This window comes from Mustela nivalis (assembly GCF_964662115.1).
Source record: "Mustela nivalis genome assembly, chromosome: X".
NCBI classification, from domain to species: domain Eukaryota; kingdom Metazoa; phylum Chordata; class Mammalia; order Carnivora; family Mustelidae; genus Mustela; species Mustela nivalis.
The window spans coordinates 19,542,195-19,557,877 of record NC_139040.1 but is presented as its reverse complement, the minus strand read 5'-3'; the positions used below and the strand labels follow the sequence as shown (position 1 = coordinate 19,557,877).

The 15,683-nt window shown below is 39.4% G+C and overlaps 1 protein-coding gene across 13 annotated transcripts in view; it reads right to left on the bottom strand.

Annotated features, from left to right (window-relative positions):
• The window catches only part of ENOX2 (ecto-NOX disulfide-thiol exchanger 2), a 304,031-nt gene that overhangs the window by 39,968 nt on the left and 248,380 nt on the right, over window positions 1-15,683 (bottom strand). For all 13 annotated transcript variants that reach the window (XM_082717712.1, XM_082717711.1, XM_082717707.1 and 10 more), the window contains 3 exons: window positions 15,134-15,289; window positions 7,895-8,101; window positions 2,165-2,398 (listed from right to left, as the gene is read on the bottom strand). In XM_082717712.1, coding sequence (XP_082573838.1) covers window positions 2,165-2,398; window positions 7,895-8,101; window positions 15,134-15,289 — 597 coding nt within the window. The remainder of the gene's footprint in view (window positions 1-2,164; window positions 2,399-7,894; window positions 8,102-15,133; window positions 15,290-15,683) is intronic.

Genomic DNA, 15,683 nt, shown 5'->3' with positions numbered 1-15,683 from the left:
CCAGCTGAAAGCACGGAAGACCCCAAAAGTCATCAGACCGGTGGCAGTCTATGAAGAATTTTCAGAGAGAGAACTGTTTCTTCTTTTTTAAAAAATATTTTCTTTGCTAATAGAGAGTTCACTGATTAGAGTAAAAGTTTACTGATCAGTGTTTTCACATATTGAGAATTTCTTAACCTCTCTGACTATGTGTGTGTACAGGTACGTAATGTATGAATTCCTGTTCTTTTAATAAGGACAAGTAAACCTGAGTCTTGAGTTAGCTTGAATTTGATAGTAACTATATCCTGGATCCAGAAAATCACAGTGTTGGAAGGAGCCTTAAGAAAGAGTTACACGGGTAGTTCTTTAGGCATCAACACTTACATTTTTGACCTTTTTATAGCATCACTCCTGCATTCAGTCCACAGCCTCAGGCTTTTCACTCAGTCTCAGTCACAGTCTATTTTGATGTAGTTCATTCTATTTCTACATTTCTCCACATCCTGATTCTCTTGCCTGAGGAACCCTCCAAGTAGATTTCTGCAGCTAGTTAGGAGTTGTTCCCTGATGTTAAAATAGTAGCACAACTTATCCAAAGCTTCTGGCCCAGCTTCCTGAGATAGGCACTTATATATTCTGTCAGAGGCTCCTGAGAGAGAGATCCATTAGCATCCCACTGAAGGCCTGTTCTAGGGCTCCACATCCCTGTCTGGCCAGAAACCCTTAAGTCCATTGGAATAGCTCTCACTGTGGTTTTAACTTCTTGCCTCTTGCCATTTTTCAGTGTAGACATATAATGAGAGGTAAGGCTTCCCTTTAAAACTTCTTTTTATTTCATTACTTGCATGCAATCTTTATGTTTGCTGCTCATTTTTTGCATGAGGTCCACACACTATCACATTCATTCTCTAAAAATAAAAAAAATCAGATAGACTTATTTGGTGTGTTATGAACTTGACGTTTTACCAATGCTTTCAGCCATTCCAGCTTTTCAGAATGTACCATTGTTTCTGTCTCTACTCTATGTCTCTCTTCTCTTACAGGAAGACAAAATAATCCAAATGAAGGATTTCTTTTTTAAAAAAAGATTTTATTTATTATTTGACAGAGACAGAGAGATCACAATTAGGCGGGTGGTGGTGGTGGGGGGGAAGCAGGCTCCCTGCTGAGCAGAAAGCCCAATGTTGGGCTCGATCCCAGGACCCTGAGACCCTGACCTGAAGCCTCAGGCAGAGGCTTAACCCACTGAGCCACCTAGGTGCCCCTTAATGAAGGATTTCTTAAAATGTGTGAATCCCTTAGGCTATTATGTTGCAAACAAGTTTGGTGAATGAGACCTATTTGGAAAGTGGAATTAGCAGCATCGCGCTGAGTCTAGAGCACAAGAAACAGGGAAAATTCATACCATTAGAGCCAGGTTGGTATCATCAACAAGATCAATAGGACACCAGCATTCATCCAGTAAAATCAACCATATTTGGAGAATGAAAAAGACTGGATTTAAATTACTACCACAGGAGGCCAGGCAGGGCAATTAGCGTTAAATTAGAATAATGGCTCTGAGAGTCAAGCTGGGAAACAGGAACAAAAACTATAGGGAGAACCCTCTGATTTAGCAATGTCTCGAAGTCTCCACAATCACCACATGAAATAAGTTGGCCATTTTAAGTGATTAAAGAAGTCATCTTTTGGTTGGTGGTAACTAAGTCTCTGAGCAATCTAAGAATGGACACTGTGACCACTCTCTGGGTCCCCATTTTCTCATCTGTGGAAAGGGATTTTTACCAGAGTTTTCCAGGGTGACATCAACTTCTATCATTCAAAACTAACTTGTAATCCACAATGAAATGGGATGCTGACAGGTCCCCAAGTCATGAATCACAGCTAAAATTCTCTGATGTAGAAAAGTGGGGAAAATGTATCTTGTCCTACTCATGTTTGGAGAGAAAAACGTCATCCCTTGAGGCAGTGAAGGAGGAAAGACACAGGTGTGAGGGACTAATTTTTTTCATTCTTCAGTTACTAGGTACACCTCTCTATCTGCAGAACTCTAACACAAGAAATGCTTAGAATCCATTAGTGGGAAATTCAAAGGATAACTGCCAACAATGCAAATATATTTATTAAATTTCCCCCAAAGAAAGGGGTTCTTCTAATCACAAAGCTCAAGTGCTTTCTGTACCTTTTAGTTTTTCAGCAACAATGCTGCATTCGTGATCTGAATAGTGGACCACTGGTGGTGGGGATGGCGGGCGCAATCTTTCTTCTTCCATCCTTCTACGGTGGCGCTCCTCCCTTGCGAGCATGCGCTGTTTGCATTCCCACTCATACAGGTCATCTCGAGCCTGTGCAAAATCGACGTGGAGCCGGCCTGTGTCCTTCTTGTCAGTGCTGGAGCCCAGGCGAATGCGGTAACCTAAGTGCACAAGAGGCAGAGAGGAGTACAAGAGTAGCATAGTGGGAACAACTGTTAAGTACTTTTCCAAGTTTAGTGCTTCTAATGTGGTTGTAGCAGTTTCAAGTGACCACACAACCTTAAATTCTCTCCCCACTACTAGCGAGGTGAACCATCAAAAGGCTTGAAGTATATTTCCATTTCTTTTTTTTTTAAGATTTTATTTATTTGACAGTGAGAGATCACAAGTAGTCACAGAGAGAAAGGAGAGAGAGAGAGAGAAAGAGAGAGAGAGAGAGAGAGAGAGAGATTGAGGAGGAAGCAGGCTCCCTGCCGAGCAGAACTCTGAGATCATGACCTGAGTCGAAGGTAGAGGCTTAACCCATTGAGCCACCCAGGTGCCCTATAGTTCCATTTCTGATCACAGTTTACTATTCTATGGGTTGGGGCAATCTTGTTCCTAGGAATTCTATTCCTTCATCTGCCACCCTACCCCTGGCAGAGGGAGGCTCTAGGGGTAATGGTATTAAGAATGATGCCTTATATGGTGCCTCATATGGCACCATGGGTTGGGAAGAATGGGAAAGGAAGCCTCAAACTGTGGTGTTTTTGGATAACTTCAGGAGTGTCAGTCATACCATTATATAGAATTTTGATAAAATTTAAATGGATCAGCTTGACATTTAAATCCCCCAAATTACTTCCTAGATGTATTTGGCAACCCTGAACCTTTTTTTCTGGGAAAAAATGGATATGATGGGGAGTGGTATGTGAACCAGGTGATACATAATTTGGGAACCTTAAAAAGATGTAGTGTGCTTACAATCTAGTGGTATAAGATCAGAATTCAGAAAAACAGGATTCAAGTCCATATGTCCACTTTTTGTGCCAGCTGTACTACTCAAGTTAAATCTATTAATAAAAATGTAAAAAACACTTAATAAATTTTTATTAGCTTTTTAAGTTTCAGAAGCTGAGCTAGCTGCTTCCAAACACATTTATCTCAATTCATTCTCAGCATAAGCTTGCAGACCAACTCCTGCTTTAAATAACTAAAAATATGGAAAATATATATGAAACAATGGTTTTTAAGACATTGGATATTGGGCCTTGAAGACAGAGATCACTGAGAGACAAGAAGCAAATGTAGCGATCCCTATGATTTTTCCAGTTTATTACATGGAGAGTTTCCAAGCCTCAGGACAGGGAGGGGGAACTCAGTCAAGGCATGGTGATCTCCCTGAGTTGAAGAGACTGAACTAGGAATCCAGGGAGACTATGGCAGACAGAGTTTATATGGCAGAGTACTGGAAAGAAGAAAGAAGAAAGCTATTCAAAGAAAGGACTTCAGAGATCTGCAGAGGGTCCTCCATTATTATTTAGCTGCACATTGATGTGTGTGTGTGTGTGTGTGTGTGTGTGTAAACTATCTATGCATTAGAGGTAACAACCCCTGGAGCTCACATGGGGCTGGGAACAGTTCTCTTCTCCACAAGCCAGAGCAGGGAAAAAAAATGGATAGTTCACAGAGTACTGAATAGAGTAGTCAGAAGGGTTTTGCTTTAGTGGAGAAAAATGAGCTTTAGACTAAATACTGCTCTGGTTCTACTCAACAAAGCTTAAAAAACAAGACCTACAAGGATAAAATTTTTCCATGTTACTAAACTGCATCCCAGAACAAAGTTCAAGAATATTTATAGGAATGAAAAATATCTGGTACCCAATATGGTAAAATTCATGTTTGGTATCCAATAAAAAAATTACCCAATATTCAAAGAAGGAAAATCACAGGAAAGATTTAAAAAATCAACCAATCAAAACAGACCCAGAAGTGATACAGATAATATAATTAATATAAAAGGACATAAAAAATTATTATAATCAGATTTCATATACTTAAGAAGTTAGAGAAAATGTAACCATATTAACTAGTAACATGAAAGACAAAAAATAACCAAAATTAAATTTCTAGAGATTTGAAATGCAATATCTAAGTTGAAAAAAATTCACTGAACAGGACAAATGGCAAATTAGACACTGCAGAAGAAAAGATTAATGAACTTGAAGACACAGTAATATGAGCTATTCAAAATGAAATATGGAGGAAAAGGACTGAAAGAAAATGAACAGAGTACCAGTGAGATGTGGGACAATTTCAAGGGGCCTACTATAGCCTAATTGGGCCCCTGACTGGAGAGAAGGGAGGGAACAGAAGAAAATATTTGAAGAAATAAGGACAGAAAAATGTCCAAACTTAATGAAAACTCAGAGATCTAAGACTTTCAATGAAACTTAAGTGCAAGAAACATGAAGGAACTTATACCAGGCATATAATAATCAAATTTCTCAACACCAGTAATAAAAAAAGAGAATAATCTTAAAAGCTTCCATAGACTTAAGACATGTGCAGAGAGACAAAAAGATAACATATTTCTTATTGGAAACAAAACAAGCAAGAAGATAATGAAGTAACATCTGAGAAAGAAAAAAAAAAAAACTGCCCACCCAGAATTCTCCATCCAGAGAACATCTCTTTAAAAAAGAAAGGTAGAATAAATTACTTTTGATATATACAAATGTGGAAAGAATTAATCAGGAGCAGACTCGTACTATAAAAATTGTTAAAGGAAAATCAAGCACAGGGAAAGTGATACCAAATGGAAATTTGAGTCTATACCAAGGAAGGAAGAGCATACCTAATATATGATTCCATTTATATGAAGCTCTAGAAAATGCACACTAATCTGACAGACAATGGAGCAGTGGGGGCCTGGGAAGAGAAGGGTAGGGCAGGACGAAGGGATCACAAAAGGAGTACGAAGGAAGCTTTTGGGGGAGGTAAATATGTCCATTATTTTGACTGTAGTGATGGTTTCATAGCTGTATGTATGTGTCAGTAAAACCAAACTGTATTTTTGAAATATGTGAATTTCATTGTATGTCAATTATTATACTTCAATGAAGCTGTTATAAAGAATAATGCCCCTTAACACAAAACCCACTACACATTCTTTTTAGAAAGAGGAAGAATAAATACATTTCATAAGCACATTTTACCAGGGCTCTTTACAATGTACAAGGCACTTTCACACTTAGTCCTCTTATTTGATCATCTAAGCCACCAGAAAAATGGCTATTAATGATTACCTTGCCTATTCTCCTAGGATCATGGAGAGGATCAAACAAGAAGATGATATGCAAGCTTGGTATAAACACATAACAGATACTGTGATGTTATGAGATTGGTACATCGTGCAATGCCAGTTCCCTAAGATGCTCAAACTCCAACAGAAAAAATGGTTATTTCTACATTCCCAGTCTCTTTTCTAAAGGATTTTTGTTTGTTTTAATCAGCCATCCAATTCAGGGCATTTCTATCACTTACGAGATTTCAGGGAGTGGGTTCAAATTTAAAGGGCAAAATTTAGTTATTTTCACATCACTGATGATTACAATCCCCTTTCCCCTGGCAGCCTTGAAAATGTTTCTAGGACATAGTTGTTGCCACAGAGCATGTTTAGATGGATACCTCCTGAGCAGCAGCATGTTGTCTTTTATGTACAACTCTTCAGAGTTTTGCAACACCTTTAAGTTTTTATTAAAACAGTCTATTGTGGAATGTTCTATTATCATTCCTAAGTGCTATCAAATCTTCTGTACATTTCACAGCACTTAGCAAATGTAGTAAGAGTATGCTACATCTCAATAGCCAAATTATGGAAGCAGCCCAAGCATCCATTGATAGATGAATGGATAAAGAGTAGGTAGTATAGCCCAATATTCATAGCAGCAATGTCCACAACAGCCAAACTGTGGAAAGAGCCGAGATACCCTTCAACAGATGGATGGATAAAGAAGATGCGATCCATATATACAATGGAATATTACTCAACCATCAGAAATGATAAATACCCAACTTTTACATCAATATGGATGGGACTGGAGGAGATTATGCCGAATGAAATGTCAAGCAGAGAAAGTCAATTATATGATTTCACCTACTTGTAGAACATAAGGAATAGCATGGAGGACATTAGGAGAAGGAAGGGAAGAATGAAGGGGGGAAATTGGAGGGAAAGATGAACCATGAGAGACTGTGGAGTCCAAGAAGCAAACTGAGGATTTTAGAGGGAAGGGGGTGGGGGGATGGGTTGGTCCAGTGATGGGTATTAAGGAGGGCACGGATTGCATGGAGCACTGAGTATTCTACATAAACAGCGAATCTTGGAGCACTACATCAAAAACAAATGATGTACTGTATGGTGACTAACATAACGATAAAAAATAATAATAAAAATAAAGGTAGTGAAAATAAAAAAGAAGAAGAGGTAGTATATATACACAATGGAGTATTAGTCAGCCATTAAATCCTGTCATTTGTAATGACATGGATGAAGTTAGAAAGTATTATGCTAAGTGAAATAAGTCAGAGAAAGACAAATATCATACGATTTCATCCATATGTGGAACTTAAGATACAATACAAATGAGCAAAGGGGAAAAAAGAGAGAGACAAACCAAGAAATAGACTCTTAACAATAGAGAACAATCTGATGGTTACCAGAGGGGATGTGGGTGGGGGAATGGAGGAAATAGGTGATGGGGATTAAGGAGTGCACTTGCTGGGATGAGCTCTGGGTGATATATGGAAGTGCTGAAGCACTATATTGTATACCTGAACCTAATATAACACTAGACGTTAACTAACTGGAAGTAAAATTTAAAAAATTAATAAAAAGGAATATTCTACATCTTCTTCCTCCTCTCCTTCCCTGTTACCAGCCTACTTTTTCATACTCTCATTACGTTTTCCCTGGCCTGTTGCAACAGGCATCTAACTGACTTCCCCTCTTCCTAGATGCTGGGGATTCGAAGTTAAATAAGACACAGTCCCTTCCCTTAAGGAATTCATACTCTTGTCAGGGAGGCAGATGTGGAAAGAGACAGTTCTAGCATGGTGCTATAGGTGTCATGGTAGGAGGAAACACTGGTACTGTGGAAGTGCTAAGGAAGGGGTGCTTGGGGCACAGTGGGAAGAGAAGTCAGCTTTCCAGAAAGAGGTTTCTGGAAAAAGCTTTCTGGAAAAAGCTTTCCAGAAGAGGTTATGCTTGAACTGGAGCTTTGAGGTGTGAGGATGTAAATATGGCAGGTGGGATGGAAAAGGTAATTACAGCCAGAGGAAAATGCATAAAACACCACGGCACGTTCTGAGAACTAGAATTAGCTTAGTGTGGTTAGGACATGGTATGTAAGTGAAGGACTAGGAGATGGTGTTAAGAGGTAAGCCAAGTAATCAAGGACCTCAGATGTGACAAGTAAGGGAGTTCTGGGTAATGGAAACAACTGAGAACTGCTAAAGAACTTTAAAGAAGTTAGGTGCAAACATTCATTTTCCAACTCTGAAGGCAAGAGGGGATACCATTAAGCCTAAACTTTATCTGCCACAAATGCAAATACACTGAGCTGCAATCTCTGCATTGTGTCTGGTGGGCACACCGCTCGTAACTAAACACTTACCAGAAAGATAAAGGGCTTTGTCCACCATATATTCCTCAGCAAAGCGAATGTGACAAAAGTTCTTTTTGCTCTTGCGAATGGCAATGATCTCTCCACACTGTTCAAACACTTCCACGATGATCTGCTCTGTCCCATTTTCAGGTAGGCCACCCACAAATACTGTTTTGCATCCTGGTGGTCGTTCTCGAGTTGCAGGAGGTGGAAGATCTGAGTGGAAAGGCAATTAAATTAAAAATTAGATTACAAATTTAAGATGTTTGCTTGGGACAGACCTCTTAGAAAACGAACATGTCCCAGAGATAGCTGTATGGTCCCCATCAGACTTTGACACAAGTGCCAGAAGCATGTGGCCTCTAAGGCATTCATCTCTGCTCCACAGAACATGGAAATCATTTTATTCAATGGTTTGGTGACCATGATGCCTAAATGATAAAGACTCAGACCCGTTTGTCTGTCCCATCCAGAGTTCTTTAATTCTGTTCTTTACTTTTGTTAGGACAACTCAGCTATGCCCTATTTTCAGTCATTTTTGCTAAGATGACAGTTGGGAAGAAATCCCACTCACTTTAAATTCTTACTTTCTAGAATTCTTGGAACCAAGGTCCCTGAGAGAACAGTTACTTAATTCAGTTGATAGTTACTAAAAGTTTGTGCTTACTGAAGGAACTGTTTCAGAATTAATTTGACAAGGATGGGGTAAATATTTACAAAAATATTTATGGGTACCAGAATGATCTGGCTGACAAAGTCAGCCGCACTATAAACCATCTTTCTAGGTTTTTGTCTTTTGATACCAGTGAGTCCTTCTTCCAATTTCTGGCTGGAGAGGTGAGGTCCAGAGTCAATCCTGCAGCATTTAGAGGGAAGTATGAAAGACAGCAGAGAAAGTAAGCTCATCTGGGAAATCATTAACTAAAGTGAGATAAATTTGGCTATAGAGAGTCATTAAAAACCTACTTAATGGACGATTCTCCCTCTGCTAAAAAAAAAAAATGCTTTCTACTCACTCATCTTATACATTAAGCCTGCTGTATCTGCCAGCTCTGTCTTGCTATTTGTATGTATCCAAGCATTTTCCAAGCAAAATTCTACAGTTCACAGCCCAACAAAATAAAGGGTTTTTTTAGTGTTGGATTTGTATCTGCAAGGATTTATTTTGTGTAATCCAGTCTTTCCATTCAGCTCTGTATAATAATTCTCCCAGCTCAAGATTTGGAGAGCTTAACAACTAGTGATTACAGCTCCCATGCAAAAATAAATGAGCCTCACTTGTAGATCAGGCCAAGGTCCCTGCTTGACGCTTATCCAAGTTGGCAAGTGGATGATTTGGGAACCTCCTTGGGTATCAGCATCTCTAGCTTCCTCATTTTGCTACCACTCTGTCTTATCAGTGTGGCTCAGAATAATCAGGTTCTCATGATGCTCTCTTCCTCTCTATTTAGTCAATAAAAGGGGGTAAAGGGATTCAGGGAACTTATAAAGTTTCTGTTAATCTTAAAAATTTCTGTCATTTCAAGAACTCACTTTGTACTCTTTTGTTTCATAGGAGAAGTTTAAAAGGAAAATGAAGATAATCTAGTGAACAGGAATCTGAAATGTCTTAGTCATGGGCACTGGCACAATTTGATTTTAGCCAAAAAGGGGAAAAATGAGGTCCAGAATCTCTTGAGACTTCTGCTTCTGAATTTTCAAGGAACGGAAGGATTCTAGTATCATACACTTACAGCAATTCTCAATTCTGACAGCACATTAGAACCAACTTGGGAGTCAAACAAACAAAAAAATCCTGGGCCCACTCCAATGAGTGATTTAATTAGTTTGGACACGGCCTGTGCATTGTTTTTTAAAAGCTCCTCAGGCAACTCTAATGGTAGCTAGGATTGAAAACCACTGACTTGGTTTAAACTTCTCACATTACGGAGAAAAACCTTAGCTGCGTGAGGCTGAGTGACTCATTCAAGGTCACCAAATTAGATAGAGAGAGAAGGAACATGAACTTGGAGCAGGCAAACCTGGATTTAAACCTTAACTTAATAACTGTCTGTAGGACCTTGTAAAAATTACATAATGCGAGAACCTTATTCGTTCATCTGTAAAATCAGGATACTGTCTTCCACCCTACAGGGTTTTTGTAGGATAATAATCTACTGTCTAGATTGCAAGTGGTACAATGCCTACCATTTGATAGGTTCCCAATAAATAGTAGTTACTGTAGCATCATTATTATTATTATTTACTGCTACAGAACCTGGGTTTCCTGATTACCAATCTGAGGCTTTCTAAAGCCCTACCACAAGTCTGGAGTGGAGTGGTTGCTCAAGACCTGGACTTCTAAATTCCCAGCTCCTTACTTTATCCCGATCTTCAGATAAGGCTTGGTTTGGGAAGGAATCACTCTTCTCAATAGAGGAATCTACAGCTGTGAAGACACATATGGTTTTGACCACGGAACACAGAGCCATGTTTTCAAATCAAGGGCTTTAGCTGAAAATCCTGTTTTAGAATCATTCAGAAGTTTTCTATTTAAGGAATTTGATAAGAAACTTTTTGTGGAGCAAATGATCGCCTTTTTATATTATTTACGTTTTTTAGTTAGGTCTACATTTAGTCCACTGAGAGACTCTAAGGAATGTCTGGTTACTGCCACAGTTACATATAACACTGAAAATATAAAGGCTTTTCCCTTTAAAAATTCTGTGAGGTTTAAAAATTCTGTGATTAAGTCATCATCCTATTAGATGCTGTGATTATTCTGTGGTAACTGGTAAGTAAGCAAGCATAAGAACCACTAAGAGTGGGGTCAAGAATGCTGGGGTTTATTTATTTTCCTTGGGTAAATGTAGAAAGCCTCTTTGATAGCATTTGCTGAGATTTAGGTATATGCCACTCAATAAGGCAATGGGCTGTACTATCTTCCTTAATGGACAGTACTTGTACTTTAATTAACAGCTCAAAGCACTTTTTTGTCTGGGCCTGATTTTTTAATCCCACTGAAATACAGTGTTCTGGGCACAGCAAGGATAACTCCATAGGAAGGCAAATTCAAACTCTACCTATTAATAAGGTAATGTGCTGAACTCTTCTAACACCCCAACCATTACTCTAGATAGAGAAGAAAACTTCATGTAAAATGATTCAAGATAACAGAGTAATTTAATCTCTAGTAATAGAAAAGGAGGAGTTTCTAGCAACTCTAATTACAACTAAGCACCTACTCTGAGGAGCTCTTTTGGGGTAATCAGCATTAAGATGAGGGTCACTGCTGATCTTTGAGAAGTGAGGCAGGGGGCAGTGTGGAAGACTTATAAACCACTTGAACGTATCTTATTTTAAAAAGGAGCATCACAGATCACTCCCCTGGTTTGCCAGAATTTATGTACTGCAAAGTCTTCGAGTTGATTTTATTAGACAGCCCAAGACTGAAGGCCCCTAGACAATGAGCAGGGGTCAGATATATCTTAATGTCATTCCAGCTGATTGGAAATAGCCAGAAGACTGGTGGATCTTTAATAATTCTCGATTTAGGGGCACCTGGGTGGCTCAGTGGGTTAAAGCCTCTGCCTTCGGCTCAGGTCATGGTCCCAGGGTCCTGGGATCGAGCCCCGCATCAGGTTCTCTGCTCAGTGAGGAGCCTGCTTCCTCCTCTCTCTCTGCCTACTTGTGATCTCTGTCAAATAAATAAATAAAATCTTTAAAAAATTCTCAATTTACCCACTTTCTCTAATTTTCTTTATAGAACCCAGCCCTAGGAGCCAAAATGAGGTTGGCCTGTTCTGAGATAGTAAAATTAAAAAAGTGCTCTTGGGTGCTTTCCCACATCCCCGTACACACATGGCAGATGATATTCCACCATTTATTCCATGTTTCCTGTTAACTGAACAGTAGACTCAAAATGCAACCTCTCCATGCAGAAGGTCTATCAGCTGAAGTGGGAGGAAAACCAATAGCATTGTATCCTGAAAGCCAAGTAAAGAAAGCATACCAATGAGTGAGGAGTAACCAACTGTGTCATATCTGGCTATTAGGTCAATTAGGAGGAGAACTGAGAATTGACTACCGAATTTAGTATTATAAAGTCACTAGAGTTCTTAAACAAGGGACATTTTGATAGAGGGGTGGGGCAAGGCATAAATGAAGAAGATCTGAAAGACAATTGAAAAAAAACTGGAAAGAGCTAGTAAAGATGGTTTTTGTACAGAAATGCAACCTCCTGCTTCTCTTTTAAATTTTGGAAATGTTGGAATTCCTCAGGGCACTCTGCTTGTTTGTCATTCTTTCTTGATCTACAATCTGTCTAGTGGTCTTTGTCATTGTTATACTTCCAAATGACGTATTGTTTCAAGAAGGATGAAGGGGTCACTAGTACTAAAAACAGTAGAGAGATAACGTAATTTAAGGGGTAAAAAATTACCCATTGTATCTAACACCCAATATTTAAGTGAAAATGTGTTAGAGCAATGAATGATTACTGTTTTAATTTCAGTATCTTTCACGTGGAAATGTTCCAGGAGAAGATAGGCTTGTAGTTGGGCTGGAGAGGAATGTGACATGGGAAAGCAGTTAAACTTGACTAAGGGGTGGGTAAGTGGCAAGTATAAATGAAGGATTGAAGACAGTCACAAGAAGCGTATCAGTGAAAGCTTTGTCAAGTTAGGAGCTGGACGTGGCATTTGTGGGTAATGGGAGCCCGAGGACTTTTGGGTTCTGTATATGTGACAAGCACTTGGATGAAGCGTCAGGTGGGAGAAGGGGTAAGGAAGTGATGGTAAAGATACTTTTTAGTGAAGCAAGACAGAAGCAGATTCGATGGCTGCATAAAGAGACTGAAAGTCCCCAGCTCACAGGACCTTATTCCTTGAGAGGCCACTGAGTACAAGAGAATATACCAGAGACAGAGGCTGAATATACCAGAGGCAGGCTAAGTCCTGGGGTTTATAATCAAGGCCTGGCAGACAAGTTTAGGTTGGTTGGCTCTGGAGAAGATAAGGGATTCAGGCATACCAAATCCCTATTCCCACCACACCTTCACAGTCTGGGGGTGTTAACAAAAATCATACTTGCCATGTCTTCATCACAGAACTAAGGGAATCTTCTCCATTAGCGTTTCCCCCTATACAATTAACCTGAGACCCCTTGTAACAAAAGCCAAGTTCTAAACAGGAAATAGAACACCAGTTTACTTTAAGCTGTGTCGGAAGGGCCTGTTTTTAATTCAATCCAAAGCCAGGTTCCTTCCCAGAAGCTACCATTTTACTGGCACTAATTGCTTTGTCCATATTCTTAACACAGGGATGAAGAACTAAATGATTAAATCATGAAGGTAAAATGTTCCCTTTCACTCTGTGGCCCTTTTAGATCAGAACTACAAAGGCATGGTATAGGTGGAGAAATATAAATGTATTTGAGAGATGTCTATCTCTTTCTTTTCCGAGAGACTATAAAAAAAATAGAGCCTCTAAAAAACAAGGTTAGAGCCTCTTTAAGCTGCGTATGTCTATATTCTTTTAGGGACTGCTCAACAATGTCATCTATGTGTTATACACAAGGTATCTGTTATTTGGAAATTCAGCAACTGAATAGCCTGTAAAGTCATCACTTGTTCCCCACCTAGATATTACAGGTTATGAGCCATCCTGTTACAGTGGACTTGATTTTGATTGAGACAATGAAGCCTAATGCAGGCTGATTATGTAATAAATGGATGATTATACCAGCAGGATTCTACCTTTACATATGTAGGAGGTTTTAACACTGGAAATGCCTAAATTCATGGCTTTTGAAGTGAAGAAAGGTAGTACCAGTGATGCACAGCTTTCTCTAATCCAAAGGTGATACACGGGAAGAAAGGGAAAAAAGTCCTTGCCCTTTTGTAAGGACAGTGGCAGTAAAAGTAAGAGACAAGTGTATCACAGTGCCATTCACTCACTTAGGCACTAAACACAAATCCAGGAATGGCCACTTGAGCTGGCAGGTAAAGTCTACTAGACAATCTTAGTCTCCATTCCCTAATTCTCCTGTGACATATTAGCTCTTCTCCCAATTCAGTCCTCTGAGATGCTAGTCTCCTAGATTTCTTATTGGCCTGGAAGGAAGTATTCTGCTGACCTTCAAGTTCAAAGACCTGAAGAAGGCATTAACATTTTTCATTAACAAAAGGGACCAAGGTGATTTGTCTAATCAACCCCGACTGATTCTAAAATCCTCTCGGTTATGAGCTGACTATCCTAAGTAGAATCTGGGTCCCTGCCAGGGCCTGATTCCATGATTAACCGATTCCTATGTAAGGTAGGAGATGAAACAGTTGTCTGAAGTCACATGACAGAAGTTCTGTTTATGGTGATAAGGCAAGTTCATTTGATCTATGGCCTGAATCCTTGAATGTGTCCCTTAACAGCTTTAATCTCAGCACTGTGGTAGCAGCTCCCTTAAGTAGGCCACCCAGCACCACCACTAGAATTGTGGAAAAAGCTTTAATGAGGCTTGAGTCATGTGTAGAAATAACTTCTGATCGCTTAAAGTAAATAAAACCCCAAATAGATTCAGAAAAAAAGTCTTGAGTCAATTACTGCTGCTATGTTTTAAGTGAAATATATCCACCATAACTTTGCAGATGTTTTTAAGAGTCTAAAGAGAAACCTATTCGTTACCGACAAGACAGATCCCTAGACTATTTCCACATGACTTTCACTGCCTGGATGGATGCAAGTGGCTTGACTTCATCTCAGTATTCCTTTTTGCCCTCATTGCAAGTTAAACCTCACCCCACTGTCTACTGCAGCCCGTCAGTGGAATAGCAGTAGTTTGAGTGATGTGTGAATATCTGGTGGCAGTGGAGGATTCTTAGCACCAGATGTACACTCTTATATGCCTCAGGTAGGCTCAGACACACTCTATTACTGCCATCATCAGCATGCAGGCCAGTTATGAAAAACAGAGTCTGTAAATGACAGTGTTAAACAACTTGTGTCCAGTGTCTCTTTCTGTATGAACACACTTGAATTCCTTACCAGATGGCATTAGAAACACGTTTTATCACTTGTACTGCAACCAGCACACAAAAATCTACTGTTCTGTGCATAAAATTCAGTCGTGCCTCGTAAGAGAAAATTTTCCTGTCTTTTGTTTTCTAGGTGAAGCTTCTATACATACATCTTTGAAGCCCTTGGGTATTCTTTTGAAAAAGAGTGTTCCTAGACACCAAAACATTGTGACTTGTGTGGAGGAAAAGCAGAATATTACTTGGATTTGGAGGGAAAAGCGTGCAGCTTTTACAGTGTATGATCTCTTTTACTACTGGCATATCTGGTGGAATTGGAGGAGGTACTATTCCTAAGCCAGGCATCATTGGAGTTATTGGTGGAATTCCAGTCATCATTCCAAGGGCAGGATCAAAATCTAAAAAAAGGAGAGAAAAGAGAGAGCAATAAATGACACCAGGCAAGGTCAAGTGGAGGCAGAATATTACCTTATAAATTTCAAACCAAATCTTTCTAAGACAGAGGCGAAATATTTAAGAAAACATGGTATTAGCATCTCCAGGATTAAATATCATATTCTACTTGTGCATTTTCCTTTTGGGATAGGTCTGTTTGTTTTTGCTTGACCAATCTGTTTATCTCTATATCTCATTTTGATATCCAGGCCTTTCATACTATGACTGTGCTTTGTCTGTTGATCTTGCCTTCCACTGGTTCCCAATGCACACCCTCCCTCCATTCGGACAAGGCTTCTTCCTCTCCCTTGTAACACTTGTCTTTTTGCAGTATAGCATGGTACTAAGAGCATACAA